At 60.4% G+C, this 25,610-nt stretch overlaps 2 protein-coding genes across 12 annotated transcripts in view; one reads left to right on the top strand and one right to left on the bottom strand.

The window, feature by feature from the left end:
- JPH3 (junctophilin 3) overlaps positions 1–5,070 on the top strand; it is a 161,610-nt gene extending 156,540 nt beyond the window's left edge. For 10 of the 11 annotated variants that reach the window (XM_053906735.1, XM_053906738.1, XM_053906734.1 and 7 more), the window contains 2 exons: positions 1,138–2,036; positions 3,594–5,070. In XM_053906735.1, the coding sequence (XP_053762710.1) occupies positions 1,138–2,036; positions 3,594–3,674 (980 nt within the window). In that variant the 3' untranslated portion in view covers positions 3,675–5,070. Of the gene's footprint in view, positions 1–1,137; positions 2,037–3,593 lie in introns of those variants that run through there. The other variant, XM_053906742.1, reaches the window with a different exon arrangement.
- Positions 5,071–13,011: 7,941 nt separating this feature from the next.
- The window catches only part of KLHDC4 (kelch domain containing 4), a 50,409-nt gene continuing 37,810 nt past the window's right edge, over positions 13,012–25,610 (bottom strand). The window contains exons 6-11 of the mRNA XM_019412972.2: positions 24,196–24,288; positions 21,086–21,245; positions 17,948–18,023; positions 16,215–16,423; positions 15,305–15,707; positions 13,012–13,305 (exon numbers count right to left, since the gene is read on the bottom strand). Of these exons, the coding sequence (XP_019268517.2) occupies positions 13,112–13,305; positions 15,305–15,707; positions 16,215–16,423; positions 17,948–18,023; positions 21,086–21,245; positions 24,196–24,288 (1,135 nt within the window). The 3' untranslated portion in view covers positions 13,012–13,111. The remainder of the gene's footprint in view (positions 13,306–15,304; positions 15,708–16,214; positions 16,424–17,947; positions 18,024–21,085; positions 21,246–24,195; positions 24,289–25,610) is intronic.

Consider the following 25,610-nt stretch of genomic DNA (forward strand, 5'->3'; position numbering starts at 1 on the left):
AGGGGCTCTAGAACAGTGAGGGGAGCTCCTGCCCTGTCCTCCGGGAGAAGCTGGAAGTCACTGCGTGTCAGCCAGACGCGTGACTTTCTCCATCCCTCGGGAAGCCGGCAGCCTCCCTCTGCTGTGTGGAGTCCACAGGGCCTGGTGTCCGGGCTCGCCTGGCCCCTGGGCTTAGAGGTGCAGGACCTTTGCCCTGAGGACACCCTGAACGCAGGCAGGGCAGGTCAGGGTCTCGATCACTGCGTCCTGTCCTAGGGTGCTCTAGGGACCCCCATGCAGGCGTTAGCTCTCAGTGTGGTGCTTCAGAACCCTGCGCTTGGGCGGTGCCCTGTGGCCCCGGCCCCGTGTGCCCGGCCACAGAGGCATTTCCTGGCCACACTGTCACGTGATGGACAGGGTATGCACGGACTGGGGGGTGGGGGCTGACTCCATACCCCAGTGCTCACGGGTCTGAGGACCCCCGACCCTGCCTCCAGGACCACGTAGGGCCTCCCTTGGTCACCCTCTGTGGAAGAGACCCCCTTTCAGGTGGCTGCAGCTCTGCCTCGTTCTGCCCGCCGGCCCCACCTCAAAATCCCCAGAAAGGAGACTGGGGCCGCTGTGCCTGCGGCCAACAGCATGGGGACTGGGCCCAGCCCCACCAGACCGTGGGGGGCTGTGTGTCCCTCCTGCCCGGGCTCAGAGACTCTGGCACGGAGTTGGAGAGAAGACCACTCCTGTCACGCTGCACCCAGGGAGGCCGTGAGGCCCTGGGGAAGGTCACCTAGCGCGAGAGGCTTCCTTCCACCTTCGGGAGGGACCTGTCGGAGGCGCGGCCTAAGCCTGGAGCGGGCCGGCCTCGCCCTTGCCTGGCACCCTTGCCTGCTGAGCCTTGGGTCTCTCCTGTAGCCAGGGGGCAGGACCGGAACCTCTGCCTGCCACTGCCCCTCCAGACCTGGTCACCCTCCCGGTGGGTGTCGGGTCGGGGGCTCCCAGATCTGCGGCACCCACCCCCCCACTGGAGAGCGCCCCGTTGCCTGTCGCCCTGGACCCAGGCCCCGTCTTGCTCCCCCGCAGCCCTCTGGTGAGGTCAGGCCTCACGAGGCACAGAGGGTCCGAGTAACCCAACCTCTGTGTGCTTCCTGCCCCCACATAAAGGGCTCGAGTACCAGCGGCCGAAGCACCCGATTTCCAGCAGTGACATCGAGGTGGCCTCCACGGGGACGCCCCTGCAGCAGGAGAGCCCCGAGCTGTACCGCAAAGGCACCACCCCCTCGGACCTGACCCCCGACGACAGCCCCCTGCAGAGCTTCCCCGCCAGCCCCACGGCCACCCCGCCCCCGGCCCCTGCCTCACGGAACAAGGTTGCCCACTTCTCCCGGCAGGTCTCTGTGGACGAGGAGCGAGGCGGGGACATCCAGATGCTCCTGGAGGGCCGGGGAGGGGACTATGCCCGCAACAGCTGGGGCGAGGAGAAGGCCGGCGGCTCCAGGGGCGTCCGCGGCGGCGCCCTCCGCAGCGGTCAGCCCGCAGACGACTTCCGCTCCCGGAGCTCGGGCCACAGGCCGCCCGGCAACCCCAAGTCCCGGGAGCGGCGGACGGAGTCGCCCCCCACCTTCTCCTGGACTTGCCACCACCGGACCGGCAACCCCGGCTCGGCGGGCGCCAAGCTGCTGGAGCTGGAGGAGGAGAAGCTGAGCAGCTACGAGACGGAGATGAAACCGCTGCGGCGGATGGACTCGTGCGCGCAGGAGGCGCACCCCCAGAAGCGGCGCTCCAGCCGGGGGGGCGCCTGCCGGGGCCTGGGCGAGGACCACCGCCCCGAGGAGCGGGGCTTCGGGGCGCAGAGGCTGCGGTCCAAGCCCCAGAGCAAGGACGGCGCCAGGCCGGCCTCGTGCACGGAGCCCGCGGTGCAGAGGCTGGAGAGCCTGCGGCTGGGAGAGCGGGCTGAGCCGCGGCTGCTGCGCTGGGACCTGGCCTTCTCGCCGCCCCAGAAGTCCTCCCCGGTAGCGCTGGAGTCGGACGGAGAGGACGGGGACGAGCTCAAACCCAGCACGGTGAGTGGCGGCGCTGGCCCTGGGCCCGCGGTCAGCACGCGGCCGCCTCCAGCCGAGGGCTGGCTCCTTCCCTCCAGGAGGCCGGGGTGGGCGACGGGGTCCCCCTCCCTTTAGGTCTCAGGGAGGGCTGACCCCAGCCGCCAAGGTGCGTGGGCGGTTCTGGAGGCGCCCAAACAAACCGGGGCAGCCCGGGAGCCCCGTCTTCACCCAGACTCCCCCATGGTCCAGGAAGGTCGGCCCCTGCTCTGGTAAGGAGGCCGGGGCTCGCGCCTGCTTCCTCTCACGGCAGGCAGCGTGGAGGCACCTGGACTGCGTGGTGCCGGGGTGGGCCCACCCCCAGGAGGGACTTTCTGGGACCCTCTACCTGTGAGCAGACATGTTCTGCCCCTCCCCCGGCTTCTCAGACCCACCCTGGGACTGATGCCCCCGTGTGCTCTGTGCCAGGACCTATGGCCCCAGTCCCTCAGGGCCCGATCACCTGGCCGAGTGCCATGTACCTGCCCCACGGGGACACTTCTGGGACCCTGCTGCGAGGCAGGGTCCGTGTCCACCGCCGGCCCCTGGAGGAGCCACACCATTGGCGTGTCAGGGCCCCGTGCTCCTTGAGAGAGACGCTTTCTGCGGACAGGTGCCCCCGAGACCACCGTGAGCGTCTTGTCAGCAGGCTGGTTCCTTAGTGCTCCTGCCTTCCCGCACCCAGGTCCCCCCAGACAGCAGCCCTGTGGTCGGCACTGGGAGCACCCGTGGGCTCGCTGCTCTGTTCCCTGTCCCAGCAGCCAGGACCATCTGCACGCATCTGGATATGGAGCGTGTGCAGTGTGGTTACTTTTGGAAGCCAGACGACGGACGGGGAAGGGATGTGGGGGGAGGTTCCAGATTTGGCCCCTTTTACCACGTTGGTGCTTCCCAATGGAGCTCCCTTGGGGTGAGGTGCCAGCCAGCGGCTGGCCTCCGCCAGGCACCTGTATTTATTCCATTGGGACGGCCGGTGTCCTGTGTCCTCCGAGGTCCTCTCGGGGTCAGCGCGGTGCCCTGTCCGATACAGTGGTCTCTGCACCCATCGCCGCGGAGGCTCCAAGGAGAGCCGGGCCCGGGAAGGGGAGGCTGAGACCTGGATGCCCAGCTCACCCGAACCTCTGCTCCAGGGGCAGGAAAGGCCTGGAGGCGGCCGGTGGCCGGGCAGGGACAACACTTAGAGCTTGAGCGGCGACGGGGAAGGAGGCATTTGCTGAGGAGCGTGTGCTTAAAGGATCGCTCGAGGGCTCGGACGTTGCCGGGTGGTGTGGGGTCTCGGGCTGAGTGCTGGGGCCATCCTGGGTGGGCCGCATCTGAAATCCCGGCCGGTGTTCTCTCGTCCCAGTTGCGGGGCTGGGGACGCTGACTTAAAGCAACCTGGTGTGCTGGGAGGGAGGTCAGCACCGGGCATTCCGGGCCCAGTCGCTGCAGCCCGGGGAGCAGGAGGACCCTCTCCCGGACTTCGGTCGTCCTCTGGGAGCTCCTGGTTTGGGGGGGCAGGGGCAGGCTGGGCGCGGGCTCACCTCTGCTGTCCTGTTGCAGGGCTCGGCCCCCATCCTGGTGGCCATGGTGATCTTGCTCAACATCGGAGTCGCCATCTTGTTTATTAACTTTTTCATCTGAGGAGACGTCGCGTGAACAAAAACAGTGGTCGATGTACAAAAAGGGGACGTTAAAAAAAAAAGACGACAGAAAGGAAAGGATCGTAACTGAGACGGCCGGACAACCACTTCTGAGACTTTTCACAGAACAATGTGATTGGGTATTACTCACAGTTTGCCTTTTTTTCTGGGTAATGTTTTTTGGATTTTAGCCAAAATTCTTTGCTTGTATAACACGATGCTGTGTGGCATGGCAGAAGGAGGCCAGCACGCCGACCCTCCAGCTTGGTGTGGAAAGGAAAGGGACCCCGGCAAATCAATGGCCAAAAAACAAAACGGTCACCGTCCTCGCCGCCATCACACTCCATCTGGGACTGGAAAAGGAGGCGGCCGGAGGAAGACCCCAGCGCGTCCAGCTGTGCTGTGAGGCTGAATGCGGGAAGTCTGTTACCTGCGCCGCTCCCCTGGGTCCTGGAATAGCGGGTGACAAGTAGGGGTGTGCGGCGGGGAGGGCGGGGGGGGGGGGGGGGAGTGGGCGTGCCTTCCCAGCAGGCAGCAGCCGCTTCCTGTTTTGAGTCTGTGCCGTGTACCTGAGGAAGCAGGGATCTGCCGCCTCTCCCCATGGAGTCTGAAAGCAAGGTCCTCCTTCCCCACGGTCTGCCCCCTCCCCCACCACTCCCCCCTTCGTCCCACACCCCCAGCAGCAGTGGTGCGGACGGGACAGAGGGCAGGGAGTGCCGTGGGGCCACCTAGCTGCCACACCCGTCTCCGAGTGTGTGGCCTTTCTCCACTTGGCATGCAGGATGTGTATCCCGGCTCCCCTGTCCCTGTCAGACGTCCGTGGCAGTGACCTGGCCCGCGGCGACATCATTCCCTCTCGCGGTCACCGGGCACAGGGGTTTTCACGTCTTTGTCCTGTGCCGGCCTCCACTTCCCCCCCAGATATGCACACTCTTTCCAGATGCCTCGTTCATACTCCGGAGCTGGTCTGGGCCCGGGACAGGAATGTGGGTGAAACCCAGTGGCTTCAAAACACCTGAGCACCCGCTGCTGCCCCCTCTCCCCCAAAAGACACAACTCTGCCTTCTCGACCAATGTTGCACCATCATCCAAACGAGAGAACAAGGTTCCAGAATGTGCGGGCGCCCCGTGGTCCTAGCGCTGGAGCCAGCCCCGGCCAGGGCGTATGGACGTGTCTGTGGGGCACGGCCGCGTCCATACCCCGGCCCCTGCGCTCACGCCCGGGACGGCCCCGACCGTGAGCTTCCACAGCCGTCCTGGGCACAGCCCGGCTATGGACTCTGCCTTGCTTTGCTTATGTTTAGCTGTTTCTCTGCTACCTTTCAAGCAGATTTCTTTACTACACTGCACTGGATTGCTATATTTTTAACCAGAAATAAACTAAAGATTAGAGCATGTTCCAGTAAAATCCAGTTTTATTTTTTCCGTTCTACATTCTCTCTCCCCATTTCTTCTCACAGTTTGGCTTAGTTTGGGGTCTTTTTGGGGAGTGGGGCACAGGAGAGGGAGGGTCCGTAAGAAACGCGTTTCTGGTAACGTTACTTTCTAAAGGGATATTACATCTTTTGTACATCTTACTTTCCGTTCTTTTTTAATATCGAGTGGTTGCTGCAGACCTGAAGTGAACCAAATAAAGATTCCTGCTCCTTGCAGCTCAGAACCCTCCATGTGGGACATGTGTTTTCTAACTGTTTGCACCTCTTCGTAAAGACCACAGCCTTTTGTACGTTCTGGTAACTGCACGACACCAAACGGTACCTCGGACCGCAGGTTACACACGCACGTGCCGCCCCGGGAGGAGATTAGGGAAGGGTGTGTGGCCCAGTGAAAGCAACAGTGATTTCACGCCCGGGGCTCCCGCACAGGTGACTGGCTCGTGTCCCCTCACACGTCCGGCCCCTGCTCCCACAGGTGTGAAAACCAGACTGCACACCCGGGGTGTCCCGGCAGATCCCCCCGAGACCACCGCTCCGGGTCTGAGAGGGTCTAGAAGCCGATTAAGGAGCGGGCCGCCCAGCGGGACAGCCCAGCACGGGGGAGTGCTCCTGCTCACCTGGCGGGCTGGGCTCGTCCTACCGGCCCAGAGGCTCAGCTTTTCCCAGTGGCGGTGCCAGTCCCGGGCCGGGGCCAGAGCAGCTGACCTCCTCCCGTGCGCTCCCGGTGGACGTGCGCACACAGCAACACCCGGCCACGAGGGACGTGTGGGTCAGGGCCGGCCCCCAGGGGGGTACAAAGTGACAAGTTTTAATTAGTCCCAGAGCCACCTCGTGAGAGTCCTTTCCTCCCCTGGCAGCTGCTTCCACGCTCTGGACGTGAAAGCCAGAGGCAGAGAGATGGAGTTGCCAGGGATGCTGAGCCAGGGCCTGTGGGTAGGTGAGGCCGAGAGGCACGGCTCCACACCCCCCTCGCGCTGCCCTCCCGCGGCTGGGAAACCTGCACTCACACCCTCCACCCCACCCCCACCCCAGGGTCCTCAGGTGACTCGTCTGTGCCCACAGTCCGCCTGCTGCCTTCACCAACGTGAGGAAACTTGCACACTGGGTTACTTGTGCTTCTGGGCACGTGCTCGATGCCCCAAGTGCTCGGGTGACTTCGGGCACGTGAAGAACGATCCATTCTCCCAAGCTCCCTGATCAACAGCACCCAGGATTCCTAAAGACACAGAGCAGGGATGTGACACACGAGCCCGCGAACTTGCGAAGAGGATGTCGACGTGGAAAACCTGTGGGTAGCCACGGCAGTGCGATGCCTCCTGCCAAAACCACTCTCCCGAGAAGTCCACAACCACGTTTACCAGACCACGAACTCCCGTGTTGCAACTGCTACACAGGCGCTGAGCAAACACGTACACTGTAGGATGACGGGCTCCCCAGCGGGGCAGGAAGAGCACGGGCCGGGCTCCCCCGTCCCCGGACGCCCCTCGGTGCCAGGCTGGGGGCCCAGGGCACCCAACCCCTGACGTCCCAACCTGGCCCTAGAAATGCTCCCTCTTGTACCGTCCACAAGTCCCGGTCTGGACGGTAGATCCCACGGCCGCCCCACTTAAAGCCAGATGACATGACCGAGGGCCCCGAGCAGACGCATCACGGGCTTGACCTAGATGAACATCTGGGGGACTAACGGAAATAAAGTGGTGTTCGCATTTTTCAGTTTGGGATCTCGGCCACCTTGCTCTCATCTCCCCCCGACTCCGCACCGATGCTGCCGCTGCGGGCAGGGGTCCCCTCGAGGTGAATCTCACACCTGTAGGTGGACGACGGGTGCCCAAAGCGGCCTCGTCCGGGAGAGGTGCTCGCTTCGCCCCCACATGCACAGGACGACACCTCTCAAGACGGAGGGGAGGGGAGGGCCAGCCTCCACTCGGCATTAGTAATCCCGCTTTCTCCGGCTCAAAGAGGTCTCGTCTTCCGGGTTTTCTTGCCTTCGGTCTCAGAAACTTAAAGGTGCCTACTAGGTTTTAAGGCCTCTATGTCCGTAGCTGCACGCGCTGCCGACCCCACCATTAACGGACGGCACTGAGGACCGCCGACGATGTCTCGCGTTTCCACTGGGTCTTGCCTGGACAGGACCTGCTCGTGTCAGTAAAGCCTAAAAGTGATTCCAGACAAGAAACGGGAAGAAGGGTGAAGTGCTCTAGTCGGAAAACCAAGGTGTCTCTCAGTTTTGTTCCCTGCCCGGGGAACCGTGTGTCACGCGACACCGTCCGTAAGCAAAGACTAGAAAAATGACCCGTCCCCAAGTGTCCTCAAGATCTGTCCCTGAGAAGCGTCGCTAATTCAGCCTTAAAAGCAAGAGAAAGTGCAGTTGCCTTCGTTGAAAAACGAAACAGCGAAGCTGTATTTTTACCATGTTCCCATACGCCGGGACGGTCCGAAAGCCGTGGGAAGCACAGGCGGCCGTCACTGGAAGGCTGCGGAAGGGGGCGGGGGACGCGCGGGCACCTGGAGGCGCTGCAGGCGGGAGACGACGGCACCCGGGTGGCGCTCAGACCGTGAAAGCCCCCAAGGGCGCAGAAGCACCTCACTGCGGGACGGCCGCGTGCTCTCCTCCACCGGAGGCTGAGAGCCAGGAACCGAGGGCGCCTCTGCCCGAGAACCCACGTGGAGGGGGCCTGACGCACACGTGGGCAGACACGTTCCAGCCCGTTCCCCGGCCTCAGAGGGGCAGGCAGCCCTGCCAGGAGGGGCAGATCCACGAGTGGCCGCGAGCAGTCCAGGGCGCGTCTGGGTGCGGCGGCCCGCGCCTGGGGCTTCGGGGACGGCAGGGAGCGGCACACCTCACACCTACCTCATCTCCGTCTGCCCCCAACACTCCCCCCGCCGCCGTGTGCGCGCACGCCCTCCCCGCCGCCCCCACAGACGCGCGTGCGGGCCTCTGGCCGTGCGGCCTCCAGCTGGTGCCACGAGGACCGCGGCAGCCCCGACCCAGAGAGGCAGGAGGCCCCAGGGGATGGCGAGACGGGTCCCGGCCGGGCCCTCACTCCCCTCCACCTTGCCGGTAGCACCTGCCGCGGCGACCCCCCCCCCCCAACGCCTGCATCGAAGGTCGGACAGAGATGGGCACCCGAGCTGCTCGAGCACACGTGAGGACTGCTAGTCCCTTAAGATCGGAGTTCCCGTCTCCCACTGCTTCCCGCGTGAGGACACATGTCGCAGACGAAGGGCCTTCCACCAGACACTCCTCAACCGCGTCTCCCTCCCCAACCACGATCGGCTCCCCACGGGGCGCACCACGCAGCCGAGCGCGGCTCGGGGACAGGCACGCCCGCCAGCGGCCTGTGGAAGGGGGGAAAGGGCAGGAAGGGGGCTGCCCCGCGGGGGGCAGGTTCAGGGAGGAGACCGGTCTGTGGGCGCGCCCCACCACCCCCGAGCGGGCCCTGCGCTGGCCGGCACGGTCACTGCCACCACCAGGGCGGCGTGGCCTGCTCCTCCCGCCCCTGCGCCCGCTGCTGGTGGCCGGCCCTCGGCGCTCGCCCGTGAGCGCTGAGCCGCTGGTGCGTCCCGTGCACTCAGCTGAACCCCCGTCCTCTCCGGCCGACCCTGCCCGTGTGCCCCATTCGCCACGTCCAAAGAAAGCCCACCCGGTATAATGTAGCCTGACAGAAATACCGCCCTCACCGCCCGGGTGAGCAGCGTGTGAGACCCGGCCCTCACGCCAGACAGCAGGCCGCTGACCCTGACACAGATGCCTTTTCGCGAGTTCTAACCGAAACCGGTCTCGATCTGCATTTTCTTCTTTCCACCTTTTCCCCTGGTGCATGTAAACTGTTTGTTAACACAGTGCAATCATTTGTGCATTGACGAAAAGGGAATGTCGACTATGTTCTGATTCTTCTCACTGACGAAGCAGCTAAAAATGTTACCTCGCCATTTTATCTTTTAGCTGGAAAAAATAGCTTGGTTACTTACAAAATGAAAATTCAATACTTTTCTTTAATGAATGTAACAGTTTGAGTCCTACCACTATTCTGTATTTCGCTCTCTGAAAGCAAGGGCCGCTGTCCAGGTTTGAAAACATTTTGCTCCTTTTAGTAATAAACATCATCGTTTGACAACTGTGGGTTCTCTGCATCGTCTCCTCGCAAACCAGGGTCTTTACCACGGCGTCCTTCTCGTGCCCAAACTCTGGGATGGATAAACGCAAATCCCGCTCGGGGCGGAGCTCTGGCGGGAGAGCGCTGTGGGCAGGGGCGGAACGCAGCCCCACCTCCCCGAGCCCGCCCCGCCCCCCGCACCCCCCCCACCCCCCTCCCCGCCCCCCCAGCCGACCAGGGGCCTCACGGCATAGTTTTGTTCCACCTGTTTTGATTTTCTTAACCTTCAACATCCACGCTTCTTGTGGGGGGCTTCCCCGGCCTTTCTTTCCGACTGGAGTTTCCCCCACCCCCGATCCCCCAACACACACACCTGGGCCTTCCCAGGCCCGCCCCCGCACTCAGGCACAGGGCTCCTGAGCTCCACACCCCAGCTCAGGTCCGGTCCAGAGGACGAGGACAGGCCCCGGCCCCACACCCGCTCGACACCAGCAACCCAGGCCCAGCACCGGATGCGCCCGCGGCGCTCCCCACGCGCCGATGGCTTATATCCTTGGCCCCTGGCTGTGCTGGTTGGTGCCTCGGCTGCCCACGGGACACCGCGGTCACACCGCCGGTGGGTGACCAGACCCAGCTGGAACCCGGCACTGCTAAAGCTCTCTCCCAAGACAGCAACGAAGGTGCCTGTGGCCTATGACTCGGGAGCTCCCTGGGCCAAGTAAGACAACACTGGTCTCTGGTGACCAAAGGCCTGCACACAGCTTGCTTCCCGCTTTAAAACATCCAGGAAAAGAGCAGTTACTAGAAAGCCCCTTCGGTGCTCACGCAACTTAGCAGTGGACAGACGAATCTCACGCTCCCTCGAGCCGAAGCCAACCACCCCCTCCCCCGTGCTAGGGAGCGGCTGCCCCCTCTGCAGCCCCCACTCAACACCGTGTCACCACCTCCTCACCCCAGCACACTTGGGGGGGCTGGTTCCCAAGTGTGACCTCATTTGTGTAACACACAAATGCTGTGACACACCTGCTCTGAACCTGAGCTCGAGCCTCACCTCCCCCGGGGGGCTGCCCGAGGGTCCCTCTAGCCCCAAGGGACGGCCCTGCGGACATCATCTGTCACCGGCAGGGCCTGGCCAGCCTCTGGCCCTTCAATGAACCTGTCAGCCAGCCACTGACTCCTCGCCTGTACGACTTGGTTTACAAACAAACAAAAAGCAAAACAGAACAGAAAACCCACAAGATGTTAAACTACAATAAATACCACTACCGCGCCTTTTAGAAACAAACAGAAAGTGCTTTGAATGATGAGGATTTCCGGGCTTAATCGGTGCTTTCCTTGGTTTTTGTTCAATTCGACCTAAGGCCAGAAACCTCCCACCTCTGACCAACTACCCTCTGGCAGCAGGACCCAGAGCGCCGCCACCGCTCCTGGGACTTGGGGACAACTACTCACTCAAACCCCCACTGACCCCACTCACGCAGCTCTGCCAAGGGGTGGGGGGGGGGGGGGGGCGTGGCCAGCTGACGCAGCCTAAGAGAAGGGGGTGGGTGGTGTGGGGCTTACCAACAGCTCAGCCCACAGAGGAGCAGACGACACAGGTGTACGATCGCGGGGCCCTCGCTGACCCGGATGCAGCCGTTTCCAGCTGTTCCGGCTCCAGCACCACCGGCAATGGAGGCCCCGGGCTTCAGACTGGCCACTCGTGCCCGTGGTGGCCCTCAGGGGTCCAGAACATCCAGCTGGGCACACCAGTCACCAACAGAGAGCTGGGGTGTGCTGGTCCCGCTCCTGGGGGGCTCTCGCGGCCCTAGAACGCATTCTTTGCCTCTCCTGCTGCTCAACATCTAAGGAGGTGTGCCTTACCTGGTGTCTCCATCACAGCAAGGAGGCAGCAGAGGCGAGAGCAGCTGTTCACCCGTGTGAACTCGAACCGAGCTTCTAGCAACAAGCCTACGGACACGACAGTGAAACAGACCTGTCTGTACAAGGAGTTTCCTCTTCGGGGAAATCTGTTGGATTCAAAAACATCCTCTTCCCTCACACCTGCCGTGTCACCTCAACCAGGAGGATGAGACACCGGCCTCTGAAACAGAAACCTGAGGCAGAGCCGGCAAGCCCTTCCGACAACCTCCTCCTAACGCAGCCTCCGGGAGAGCAGCAGCTGCACGGTGGGGGCCGGAGGGCACGTCGCAGGAGCGGGCAGCGTGGGCCCCGGGGAGGACCGGGGAGGTCCGCGCACCAGCCGTGGTGTTCCGCCAGCCCTACCTGAGAATCTTCCGGCTAGATTCCACCCAGAGTGTCCAAGGAAGGCCCAGACTGCCCCGGCAGCCAAGAGGGGTGCCACCGATACGCCACCCGAGCCAGAGTGCCAGCTTTTCTAGCAAACCCAGCCCCCGTTGGCCAAGGGGTGCCGTGCTGCCCGACAGCCACATTGGCCTCTCTCCGACGGCCGGGGCTCCGGGGGGCACCCCCCAGAGGCAGGCTTCCCATTTCTGAGCTGCTGGTGAGAGCACACCCCTGCGGGTCCTGCTACAGAGCGGCGTGCAAGTCCGACGAGAGTGGTCGCACCGGGCACCGTGAGGAGGCGAGGTGGGGCGAGGGGCTGCTGCTGGGGCACGTCAGCCCTCCTCCTTCCGCGAAAGCCTTCCTAGGACGGGCCCTGCTCCGCCACCCGGGGCATTCCCACACTGGTCTGTGAGCGTCCCAGCAATGAACAGGAGGGCCTGGTCCAGGACACAAATTGGATGCTGATGCTGTTACTACACACTAAAATACTACCTTCTCATTGCTGCAAGTATTGAAGATAAAAAATGCACCAAGTGTGAATTCAAAGCCTAACATCTGACCCCAATTATACCAATGAAACCTGGTCTCTGGCCATCAACCCTGGAGCAGGCCCCAGACGGCGTGCGAGCAGTCCGCAGGCCTCCCCCGCGACGGACTCCGGCTCCAGAGGCGCTGGATGGTGACACCGCATCCAGACAGCGGGGTCCCTCCCTCTGGCTTCCCCTCCTCCGGTCACTTTGCCGAGGACAACCTGGGGGCTGACCGGGAAAGGAGCAGGGGTGGCCCCACCATCTCTCCCCAGGAAACGCTAACGGAGCGGCTCTGAGTCGGGTCCGTGGGCTCACAGACCCCCGAGGAAAGCCGGTGGCACGACAGCCACAGAGCCGACAGGAGCTTTACTTCAGAGTCGGGCAGAGACACGAAGCGTGGAAAGGTGGCCGGTGGGCTGCGACCGAGAACTCCCGGAAATCACAGCGGGGGCCTCCGGCCTGACGACGCACCGCTACGCGGGAAACCCCCGGCTCCTTGTCCGGCGGAAGGGAGATCGCCCACAAAGCATAAGGCGCCTTCTCTGCCTCGTATTCACAGCGCCACCGGCAGCGCGGGGACCTCGCCCTCCACGACACCGCCCCTGCCGCAGCTCTGCTCTATGTCGTCACGGCCCACGCCAACACCGCGGAAGGAGCCACACCACGCAGGTTGCCCTGCAGCGCGGGGGGCACTCCCCGTCTTCAGACGGCAATGGCCTGGGCGTGGGGCCCAGCGTCATCCAGGGCGAGCCGGGCAGGTGCCACCGAGGGTCGTGGGCTCTTCCGTGGGGAAGAGGGGGAGGCAGGCGGGGCGGGCAGGCAGCCGCAGAGGCCACAGCTCACTGGCTGACGGGGTGAGCAGCGGAGTTACAGAAACCGTGTCGCGAGTGCGCTCTTCACTCAATCAAAGAAAGCGACCCGGCACGGCCCAAACGTACTCGAAATACAAATGTTCTCGCAAAAACTTAGGCTCGCCTTGAGAGGACGTCTACGAAGTAAAGCCACGCTTTAATAGAACTTTACTGAAGCATGAAAGTCTCTCGTTACCAGCAAAAATCGGGGCTTTGGGAGCAAAGCGACCCCGGAGCTCTAGGTCCGGCAGGGGGTGCTTGGCTCCGGAGCTGCTCTGCCGTGGGTCTCCTGCCGCCCGGCGCCGGCATGCGCACCACACTCACCCCCAGCCTCCCCGCCGCCGTCGCCACTGTCCTCGTCGTCACTTCCGCCCTCGGCGTCCTCGTCGCTGTCTTCTTCTGACTCCGTGTCCTCCAGCCACTCCTGAGCTCCTTTAAATCAAAAGCAAACGTTCAAAACGTCAGTGCAGGGAGTTTCCAGCCTCTCATCAAGAAGCGCACCCTGGGGCGCCTGGGGGGCTCAGTCGGCCGAGCATCCGACTTTGGCTCAGGTCATGATCTCACGCTCGTGAGTTTAAGCCCCGCATCAGGCTCTGTGCTGACAGCTAGTAGCCTGGAGCCTGCTTCGGATTCTGTGTCTCTTTGCCCCTCCCCTGCTCACGCTATTTCTGTCTCAAAAACAAAATAAACATTAAAAAAAAAATTTTTTTTTTTTTTTTTTGAATAATCATGCTGTCAAAGTCAGCCTATGCCCCAGTACCTCTGGACACCAGAAGGAAACGCGTTGTTTTCTCCAGTTCTGAGCAGAGGCGAGGGGAGACGACGGAGAGCAGAGGCGAGGGGAGGCTGACTGAGAGCAGAGGCGAGGGGAGACTGACGGAGAGCAGAGGCGAGGGGAGACCGACGGAGAGCAGAGGCGAGGGGAGACTGACGGAGAGCAGAGGCAAGGGGAGAGGATGGAGAGCAGAGGCGAGGGGAGACGATGGAGAGCAGAGGCGAGGGGAGAGGATGGAGAGCAGAGGCAAGGGGAGGCTGACAGAGCAGAGGCAAGGGGAGAGGACGCAGAGGGGAGGAGAGAGGATGGGGAGCAGAGGCGAGGGGGGGGACGAAGGAGAGCAGAGTCGAGGGGAGAGAACTGAGAGCAGAGGTGAGGGGAGAGGACGGAAAGCAGAGGCGAGGAGAGAGGACGGAAAGCAGAGGCGAGGGGAGACTGACCGAGAGCAGAGGCGAGGGGAGACGACGGAGAGCAGAGGCAAGGGGAGGCTGAGAGCAGAGGCGAGAGGGGGACGAAGGAGAGCAGAGGCGAGAGGGGGACGAAGGAGAGCAGAGGCGAGAGGGGGACGAAGGAGAGCAGAGGCGAGGGGAGACGACGGAGAGCAGAGGCGAGGGGAGGCTGACGGAGAGCAGAGGCGAGGGGAGACGACGGAGAGCAGAGGCGAGGGGAGGCTGACGGAGAGCAGAGGCGAGGGGAGGCTGACGGAGAGCAGAGGCGAGGGGAGACGACGGAGAGCAGAGGCAAGGGGAGGCTGAGAGCAGAGGCAAGGGGAGGCTGAGAGCAGAGGCGAGAGGGGGACGAAGGAGAGCAGAGGCGAGGGGAGACGACGGAGAGCAGAGGCGAGGGGAGACGACGGAGAGCAGAGGCGAGGGGAGGCTGACGGAGAGCAGAGGCGAGGGGAGAGGATGGAGAGCAGAGGCGAGGGGAGAGGACGGAGAGCAGAGGCGAGGGGAGACTGACTGAGAGCAGAGGTGAGGGAGGACGACGGAGAGGGGAGAGGAGGGGACGGAGAGCAGAGGCAAAGGTACGAGACCCACCCCCCGGTCTCACCCTGCAGCCCCTGCTCTAACCTAGCCTCTCTGGAAAACTAAGGAACCTCGCAGGGCCACGCAGCGCCTCTCTCTAAAAGCGTGGACTCAAGTTCTGTTCAATGTCCAGTGGCCAAGAAAGGAGTGGTGGCTGGCATCCAGCAGCCACCTGTGTACAACGTGGACGCGAGGGACTGAGAAGTGCGGGTCAGAGCAGAGGCGGCCTGGAGGTTCCCCCGGAAGGTGTCCCCCAGACGCCTGGTCTGCCCTCACGTGTTCACAGAGGCTGCGGGCATTGGACGAGGAGGCTCTGTGAGATCGGTTTTGCTACGATGCACCCCCGAGAAGCACCGGGACGGGCCTGAGCCCCCCCTGCCCCCGCGCAAAGCAAGCAGCCACCCCCTCAGCTCCCAGAGCAGGGGCGGACGTACGCAGGAGGGGGCGCCTCGCCATGACCAGGGCCCACCCTCCGGGAGTGGCCACGGGTGAGGGCACGTGGGTCTTGCTCACTGCAGGCTCCGTGGCACAGGGCAGATCTGGGTGGGCCCTCGTGGACAGATGGCACAGAGCCGCTTTCATGGGGCTCCCGCCCCAACCTGCAGAGCATCTTCTCTCCACCCCAGCTCACCTGGGTCCACCTCCACCAAGGCCGTCCACTCCTGCATCTTGTGGAGATCCAGGCAGTACAGGTCACTGAGGGTGACCTGGCGGTCACCTGCCTCAAACATGCCCCCGTACAGGTAGAGCCGCCCGTGCTTCACGGCCAGCATGGCGTTGGAGCGGGGACTGGGCTCCACCACGGGGCCACCGGCTTCGTCAGGGCTGTCCTCCTCCTCGGACTGTGGCTGTCCCGCCGGGACCGGGGCGGCAAGAACCTGTTTAATGGTGACCACGGTCCCGTCCTCTGCGACCACCTCTCTGACCACCTCCAGGGGCTCCTGGGCACCGGCCCCCCCGCGCTCCTGCTTGTCGGCACCTTCGGGCTCTGCTTTCCTGCCCCTCCTCCGTTTCTTCTTCTCTGACTTAGGTCCCTGTCGGAAAAAGCAAGGCCGTGCACTTCAGGGGCGGCCGGTGGTGAGCGGGCAGCGTCCTCGAGCGACGTGGGGTGCGAGGGCGACTGGGCCACGGGGCGGAAGTCCCCTGCCCTAATCTGCCCGTTCAGGCTGCGGGCACAGAGTCTCTACCTGGTGGGACCCCTCAGGGCAAAGGGCGGGGGGGCCACGAGTCCAGACCCCAGCCGCACGTCTGCCTGATCCCCAGCAGAGGCGCCAAAGCTCTCCAACCAGGGAAGGGTCTCTGGCCAGGTGGGCCACCTCCTGAGGCCTCAAGGCCCCCGGCGCCAACAACTCCTCTAGACCTGAAGTCCCAGGGGGACCCCAGTGCCGGACGGCCTGCCCCTGCCCACAATGACGGCAAAGACACTGAGAGCTCCCGGGGAGCCCCACAGAGGGACGGGGAGGTGGGGCGGTGGGGAGCACAACAGGGCTGCGTGTCTGACGTACGACCACCCTGGCACGTGCTCGGGAGCACGGCTCTACCTTCAGCTGCCCCGCAAACCAGCGGTTCCTGGTGGCGTCATAGAAGTGCAGGTCATTGAGGAAGTCCCCCTCCAGGCTCTCCTCCTCTTCCTGGTCACACACGCCCCCAAACAGCAGCGTCTGATGATTCGGGGTCACAGCCACCGAAAAGCCAGACCTCGGGGTGGGCTTGGCTCCCGCAGGGTTAATACGCGTCCATCCCCACTTGCCTGTCGGAGAGGGGACATGGGGTAAGCGAGCTCTGGCCACGGGCACCCCCAGTGTCCCCCGGCCTCCGGTGACCGGCACACGAGTGGAAACACAGGACTGCAGGCAAGAGCTCACCGAGTTTACGGATTTTGATCCCTCTGCAGAAACCCGACACAGTTCAACGCGCCCCAGAGGTTGACCCTTCCCCTGAAGGTCCCACGCGGTGTCCCCAGGGCCCCGCTGACGCCACCTCCGCCGAGCGCTTCCCAGCTGTGGCGCACGGGGCGCGTGCCAGGAGACCCTCACGCCGTGCCCTCCCCGCAGTGAGGACCGCTGTCCCAGGGCCGCTGCTCAGAGCCGCAGATGCCCCAGCTCTCCCCAGGAGACCTCCACACCGCGCTCCTCTCTCAGGACCTGCCAGATTCACATGGTAAAACCCTCAGAATGTGACCTAGTGTGAAGCGTGGGGGAACGTCCTCCCGCCGCGTCTAGAGAAAGGAACGGCGATTTTTCCTACGGTGAACGTTTAAGAAAAGCTTAACAGAAGCGACAAATGGCCATGGTGTGCCAACGGTTGTTCCTCGGCACACAGCCCGGGGGTCGGGGGGCACCCACTGCTGGGCCACAAGATCAACCCGTTACGGCCAGCATTTTACTGCTTGAAGGAAAGAGAGGAGGAAAACCTCCCGAGGGCCCTGCACGCAGTCAGGGAAGATACTTTCCTGGGTTGCAGGACACAGGCCCAAGCGTGTGTCAGCCCACCAGGCCCATCCGGGCCCAACGCCGGATGCAGGGGCTGAGCAGCGGGGTCCCGCCGCCGGGAACACAGTAGGTTCCGGCTCCAGTTCACTCAGGTAAACCGGGCAAGTTACTTCTCAGCACCAGACCTCGGTTCCCGCTGGGGAAAAGGCAGGCACCCTCCTCGGTCACCGCAGGGTGGTGTGGCTGGCCTCCTGAGAAGTGCCCGGCTTAGCGGAGGCTCGGGTCACGCGGAGCGGTCCCATCCTTCCACAGTGGACGGTGGCCTCATGGGAGGGGAGGCCCTGCTGCAGGGCCCAGAGCAGCCCGGGCACCAGACCCGATCTTCTGGGTCGAGCCCAGCCCGCTCGTCCCAAGACTCACAAACAGGCCGCTGCCTCAGTTTCTCACTCTCCCGGACCCGTGAAACCCTTCCCAAAGCCCACACCCTAGCAGCCGCGTGCTCTCGGGCGAGCACAAGACAACGACTGGCTCCCGCCCTCCCAAGCAGGGGGCCTCCTGGCTCGACACCAGCTCCTGGCTTGTGCTTTTAGGCCAGGGCGTCCCAACCACCCCAGAGGGTGAATATTCCGGCTGTCCCTGCTGTACAGACGGTCACCGAGGGTTACTCACAGAACGCCTGGTCTGCCCGCTCAGGCGAGGACACACCCACACCCCAGCCCAGTGTGCAGGGGCCTGTCGCCACCCTCTCTTCCCCATCCCCCAGCCACAGGGCAGGCAAGGCTTTCGGGCAGGACCCGCAGACCACTGGCCGCCGGGACCCACCCCCCACCCAGCGTACGCACCTTCCCTTCCATCCACAGGCTGCAGCAGGAACATGTCGGAATGCTGCGTGCCTCTGTCCACGTCCTTCTTGACTCTCTGCAGAAGGAAGCGGGAGTCTTGTAAGAACTGGCCAGGCGCCACCCACAATGCCCCACACGGTCCCCTCCGGCTTGTGGTCTCGCTCCTCGCTGGGAGGCCGGGTGGGGCAGGGGAGGGCTCAGGAGGCTTCCTTTGGAGCAGCTTCAAAGAAAGTATGAACCACGACCAGGTCAATTCTGACCTCACCGAGCAGACAGAATAAAAAATGTTGGTGTCAGTTATCAACTGTTCAGAATAGATTTTAAATTAAAAAACCCACCGTCCTAAAGACTGCCATCATGCCAGGAACATTCCAGCACTCTGTTGCCGGCGAGTCCACGGCCTGTGCAGCGAGCCTGGTCTAGGTGGGGGGGTTGTGCCGGAGCCCATGGGGACTGCTCCCGAGGCCGTAACAAAGCCATCTTCCATCGGCAACCCCCACATCCCCGACCCCCTCATCTTCCAATTTGTGTGCTCAGGCTTCACTGCAAGAACCGAATTAACGCTCTAAGCAGAAGCCAGCCGGCCCCGGACTCTCTGCGGCGGTGCCCTGCGGGGCTCACGCGGCACCTGCACCCACCTACAGGCTACAGTGTCTGGAAAACTGGGCAGCAAAATGGCTTTCCTGGGGGGAGGGCTTGGTAATGTTAATTTCATCTTCGTATCTACCCTTTAACTCCCTATTTCTAACAAATTTGAATTTCAGGTGAGTTTTACATTTACAGACAAATTGAGTGCCCAGTTTCCCTATTAATAACGCCCTCCGTGTGTTACATCTGCCGCTAATTAAGGATGAAAGGCTGATTAAGCCCTATTAATGGAAGTCCACAGTGTATTAAGATCTCCTCAGTTTCCGCCAGGGTCCCTTCTCTGTTCCAAGGCCCCGTGTCAATGTGGTCGTCACGAGCCCATAGGCCCCGCCCTCTGATGACCTTCAGCGGCTGTGAGGTGCAGGTCAGCTGTCCCTCTACGGACACTCGTCTGACCTTCTCTCACGACTGGACATGGGCTTCCGGGTTGTGGCCCCTCCTCACCCATCACACCGGGGGTGCATGCTGTCACTGTGACTTTATCACTGCTGCTGGCCTTGGCCACAGGGCTGTCAGGTCACCGCCCCCCCACCCCCGCCCAGCTCTCCACAGTCCTCCCTGGAAGGACATCACTCTGCACAGTCCCACGTACGGTGGGGAGTCATACTCCAGACCTCAAGGGCAGAGTGGCTACGCAATTTATGTGGAACTCTGCACAGGGACTTGTCCCTTTTCCCCGATCTATTTATGCTTTCGATCATTTGCATCTAAACGTACAGACTCACGGACTCTGACGTTATACTGTGAGCTATAATCCAACCCGCTTTACTCGGTTGCTGGAACCTGGTTCCAGCCTTGGCCATCGGAAACCCTTCCAGCGGCTCCTGTGTCCCTCTGACGCACCCCATCGGTGAGGGTCTCCCATAAGCGCCTCCTCCGGTTGGACAAAATGCTCCGGCCTTGCCCTGTACACCCCCAGCCCCAGACTCAGCCACTTCCCCAAGGAGCCCCGGGTCCCGTCCCCAGAGGTGGGGTCAGAAGCCAAGATCTGGGCACCGGCAGTGCTCGCGGCCGCCGGGCGCCTTTACCTCCGGGCCCTCCCGGCAGACAGAACCTGGAGACACACACACACGCTTCTTTTCCTCTCAGCCACGGGCATGTGTTCACTGGAGACAGAGAGCTAGTTTCCTTCTGGAAAACAAAGCCCACGATCCCGCTGTCCCGGGACTGGACATGTGCCCTGGATATCCTAAGGCCAGGGAGGCTCCGTATGGGCCACATTGTGGGGAGCAGCCTGAATCTCGGGAAATGAAAACTAGGGGATAGCTCAGGTCATGATCTCACAGTTTGCGGGATCGAGCCCCGTGTCAGGTTCTATGCTGACAGCACGGAGCCTGCCTGGGATGCTCTCTCTCCCCCTCCCCCACTCGTGCTCAGTCTCAAAAACAAATAAAGATGATTATTTTTTTAAATCACAATGAGACCCCACACATCCACCAGCAGGGCCAAGAACAAAAAACTCTGGTGGGATCAGGTGCTGGCAAGGGTGTGGGGCAACCACTGCGGGAAGGGGTGTGACACTGCACCCTGGGACCCAAGCAGAACCACTCCTGGGTCCCTGCCTGAGAAATGAGAACGTAGAGCCACACGGTGACCTGCACGAGAATGCGCATCGCAGCCTGGTTCATAACGGTCAGAAACTAAAAACAGCCCTGGGTCTGCAAACAGAAGTTAGAGAAACCACCCGGGGTGTCCTAGTGGAAAACTGCTGGGCGCGAAAAAGCGAAAGCAGCTAAAACATGCAACGGGGACGGATCTCGAAAGCAGGCTGAAGCGATGCCTGTGCTTTTCTCTAAAACACGCCCAGAAATATGGGTGCAGAGCAGCACAGATGTGAACGACCACAGAAGCAGGGACAGCAGAGCAAGGACTCCAGAAGAATCCAGGTGGGGGTACAGTAAGTGCTCGCTGACTCTTAAGTCACATCGCAGAAAATTTCAAAATACGAAGGCTAAGAAAGAGCCTGCAGTGAGACACGACCTTATCCCTCTCGGGCTCGCTGACGCGTACAGGCTGGAGCGGTGCCCGCCTGGAGGCTGCAGCCGCTGCGAGTGGCCCCTGCGTGGACGACACACCCCAGAGCCAGCAGGAGCCACCCTGCTGTAGGGCACCCAGACAGGTGTGCAAGAACATTTACTTCCGCGTGTCTGCACGGCTGGAAGAAGTGGCCTGTTCTACACATGAGCCCCCCATAGCACTTGGGGTCTGTGGTTAGGAATCAAGACCCTCCCGCCCCCCCCCCCCCCCGCCCCATCCCAATACGGAATTATTCACACTCCCGCGTTTTCAGGGCATATGGGTTAGAACATAATATGGCTGCAAAAATCTTGATACGTTCACGGGGGAGATTGATACACACCCATTTCTACTCTAATAAAAAGTGTTTCTATTGAGCCAACATGCAAGCCTGTTTGGAAGTTTTCATTCTTGGTGACAGTGAAAAGGGCAATACAACAGAGTATGTCTATTTCCATCCACACCGCATCTTACCTGCTTCGAGTAGCCCCCGTAGATGACAATGCTGCCCTGGGGAGTGACAGACATCTGGCAGCCCGATCTGGGTGTGGGCCCAGTCCCCGAAGGGCACAGTCTACTCCACGTGAACGTGTCCAGGTCAAAGGCGTACACGTCATTGTAGTAGATGTAATCTCTGGTTATAACACGGTGACACAAAAAGGCAGTAACATTAAAATATGACCTGATCAACTTTGAGGTAAACTTTGTACCATCTGAAACAAGTTCCCAGTGGAAAGTTGAAATCCACATGAAAGGGCTGGAGGCAGATGTGAGTTTGTATCTGGAAACTACAGATAACGCTAGCTTACAGAAATTCATTAATTTGCCTGGATCTGAAAGCTTTCTAATCTGGAAGTGATACTCCCTTACACAGTTTACAAAACCACAGTCTCACAAATAATTGCATCAGGTTACCATGCGTATAAGCTTAAGCTCATGAATTAGAGATTCAAGTGAATCCTCAGAACGGAGATTCCTGCAGCTGGGTCAGGGCCGTGAAGAGACCCCGAGCCGGGCAGGGAGCCGAGCCGGGCCGAGCTGAGCGTTGCGGAGACTGACAAGCCAGAGGCATGGCCCTGGCGCTCCACAGCGGGACAGCGGCAAGGGGGCACGCGGCCCTGGGACTTAAGGACTCAAATGCAGAGGGCCTCGAGAAGGGGCCCCGTGCGTGGGGCGGCAGCAGCCCGGCCCGAGGCGAGGGGGGAATGCCGCCTCCTGGTACCTTTTCACGGACAGCCGGGGCAAAGCCAAGGGGCCTCGGGTCAGAATCACACGGGAAGAGGAAGAGGTGCTCCCCAGGTACTCAAAACAGACAGCCAGGCTTCAGGTGGGAAATTCTACCACAGTCTGAGCAGTTTTGTCTCTCCTACTAGAGCTAACCCAAGTCCGGCCCCCTGCAGCCAGCACACGGAAGGGCCAGCACAAGGCCGGTTTGCTGCGCCGCTCACTCGAACGCTGCGCACAGCGTGGGACACGGGACCAGTCACCTGCAGGGTGGCCTTCCCGACTGGCACCCAGAGATGCACCTTCTGTAGGATGGCTTTTCGTACATGAACTGAGGAACAAAGAGTTGTAAGAAGACTTCGTTATATTCTCCTGTCTCCTCGGATTTCACACTGCAGGTGTGCAGTAAAAAAATTCTATCCCGCACATAAATATCAACCGTTATTTGGTTTTAAAAAGCCCCACTAGGGGCGCCTGGGTGGCGCAGTCGGTTAAGCGTCCGACTTCAGCCAGGTCACGATCTCGCGGTCTGTGAGTTCGAGCCCCGCGTCAGGCTCTGGGCTGATGGCTCGGAGCCTGGAGCCTGTTTCCGATTCTGCGTCTCCCTCTCTCTCTGCCCCTCCCCCGTTCATGCTCTGTCTCTCTCTGTCCCAAAAATAAAATAAAAAACGTTGAAAAAAAAAATTTAAAAAAAAAAAAAAAAGCCCCACTAACTTGTTTAATATGGAAGGTTTCTTTACTTGTATCTCCTGCTGTCCTGTGTGTTTGAAGACTTCATAATTTTAAGCAAGATTAACAGGTAATACTTGGAGAACAGTTCTGATTTTGGAAAAGCTGCAAATCACAACCATCGTACAACTTGATCCACTTTATAACCCGTGCCTGCTTCAGCGGCACATACACCGTCACCTATGAGTTCCACGGAGCAAGGCCTGTGTTGGTCTCCCCAACCGTTTTGGGGCTGTTTAAAGAAGAAAAGTGTGAAGTCTAAACAACAGGTAACAATCTCTTAGGAATAAACTTTTAAAAACAGCCGGGGCTTCCTCATCCAAAATGGCTATAATCAACCGAACACCTGCAGGGCGGGAAGCGGCCCCCTGGAAATGAGTGATCTTTCGTGGAGGCCACAACCCACTGGGCATTCGTTCACCTGGTTTCCTCATCCGGGACGTGGGACCACGACCTGCCTGCCAACAGTATGGTCTTTGAGACACACTATTAAAGGGCGATTACACCCGAGTTTCACCTTTAACAACACAGAATCATCCCTGTTTAACTTCAACTGTGCTTTCAAAATCCTCTCCTAAAGCATGTAGGAACTGATGTCCCCTTGTCAACTAATAAAATACCTTTCTTCACAAAGAAAACCTGCAACTTTAATTGAGCCAAATCTACACCACAACGCCTCAACTAAGACCAGGGTGAGAGGGGTATGAAAAACAACAAGACTCGGCCTAACTCACCTCCCCCTTTGTATCCATGTACAACAACTTCTTTAGGAGCCAGGAATTATCAGAAAAAAACTGTGCAAATGGACCCACAATGTGACGAAACTGTTAGCGGTGCCGTGACAACTAACAAACTGATGATTTCTTGAAGGATTAGGAGAGGGAAGCGGAAAACACGGCCAGAGAGACACCCCTATCCACCCTCCTCCACGTGGGGTCCACTCAGAGGAGTGGCCTTCACCAGGCATGACAACAGCCCAGACGTCGACACAACACGGTACCGTGTTAGGGTGGTGACAGGCACACTAGCCTGTCACCACGCGTCTTGTTTCTCGGGACCGAACTAAGGACGCTCCAGAGGCTACCATGTGGACGACAGGCTCTCCACCATCGGGGAACCCGCTGGCCCGACCTGGAGGGCATACACGTGGGATACAGGAACGTGGCAGCTCGTAGCGATGCAGCCACGACACAGGGGCGCGCGGCAGGCCCCTCTTGAGACACCACTGCGGAACGCAGGCTCTCGCTGTGGGCTCCCCCGGCCAGCCCCGTCACCATCACCTGTGAATTTGCACACCCTGTCCCAGGCCTACTGAGTCAGCCACCAGAGGGGGGGGCTCGGAAATCAGAGTTTTAACAAGCCCCCCCGGGCATTCTGTACCAGGCTGAGAGTCCTGTGGCAGATAGGTCTGGCCGTATCATTTGCAGGGCACGGCGTAAAATAAAAACACAGAGCCCCTGGTTCAGTAACTACTGAGAATTTCAAGGCTGCCTCGGCTGCATATCCACGAAGCTGACTGTGGTTTTGGGGGACGGGCAACATTTTCCAGGAGTATTCAGAATGGTTCTTCCCACAAAAAACCCAGTCCTTTCTGCTTCAGGAAACAGAGAGGTCCTCCTATCGGTACCAACCTTGTACTCTCATGGAAGCCACCGAAAAGTATTAACTGTCTCTTGCAGGCTACCATCCGATGTCCACTCCGACCTGAAGGGCCTCCTGTTGCCCTAAAATGGGGAAAAAAAAAAAAAAAAAAAGAGAGAGCACTTTTTACACCAACTTGTGTTTCACAAGCACTTACTGAGTACACTTTAATTGGACCACAGGCTACCAAGGCCATCCCGAGTCCAGCTAGCTGCTGTAAATGCGGACAGCCAGGCCCCACGACCTTGGAGTAAGGATTTCTCAGAGACAGCAGGGACTTGGACACAGAAACCGGACTCCGTTAAGACAGCAAACCTCAGCTCTTCAAAATAAAGCATTGTACAATCAAACAGCAAGTGACAAAGGGGAGGCAGATTTCTGCAAACACGCACCTGACCAATGACTTGCGTCCAGAAAACAAAGAATTCTTACTATCTCAAGAGTAAAATAAACCCAGTAAAATTACAGGCAAAAGACTGGGACAGAATCGCGAAATAAAAACAGGAAAGAAAAGACACACGGATGGCCAATAAAAACAGAAAGAGACGGTGAGTACATCGCTCATCGGTCTTCGGTCAACAAGCCCAAAGCTCAGCGCGTCCCGTGCCGAACACCGCCAGCGGCCCTAAGCAAACGGCGGGACCGAAGCCGAGCAGGTGTAAGACAGCATGACCACGGGACTGTTCCTCACACCGTGAGACGCTCCTGGCACACAGCCCAGCAACGGAACACCAGATACTGACTCAGATGTGACAACACAAGGGCACAGAAAGGCGCGCACGCACACACACACACACACACACACACACACACACACACACACACACGTTTAGAGAAGTCTTATTCATCACTGTCAAAAAACCGGAAGCAGCGAAGAGATGCTTCAACGGGGGAAAAGAGTAAAAGTGCGGTACATTCTCATGATGAAGGACTGTCGGCGACAAGCAGGATACACACGGTACGCACAGGTCTCGTAAACGTCACGCTCGACAGAAGCGGCATCAGAAGGGCACATACTGTATGATTCTGCTTCTACGTAGGAGATTCTTAAACAGGCAAAATCAATCTACGGTGATGACAGTAGCTGCCTGGGGCCAAACATTACAAGGGGAATGACGGCAAGCCGGCAGGAGAGAACTTTCTGGAGTGAGGATCACCTTGTCTGTCCCGGGTGTGGTAGTGGTTACACGGGTGTGTGTATTAGCTGAAACTCCTCTAGCCGTCCACCTAAAAGGCAGGCATTTTATTGAACATGATTCTATCTCATTAAAACTGATATAAAAAAATACGTATCAATAAATAACCAATAGAAGGGACTTCTGAGTTCTGGCTTGGCATGCAAGGGACTTGGAAGTCACCAGTGTGTCCCAACAAGTAACCGGGAAAGTCAACAACTCTTCTTAGA

Source organism: Panthera pardus, unplaced genomic scaffold (assembly GCF_024362965.1).
Source record: "Panthera pardus isolate Hobbes unplaced genomic scaffold, ASM2436296v1 HiC_scaffold_19, whole genome shotgun sequence".
In the NCBI taxonomy this organism is placed as follows: domain Eukaryota; kingdom Metazoa; phylum Chordata; class Mammalia; order Carnivora; family Felidae; genus Panthera; species Panthera pardus.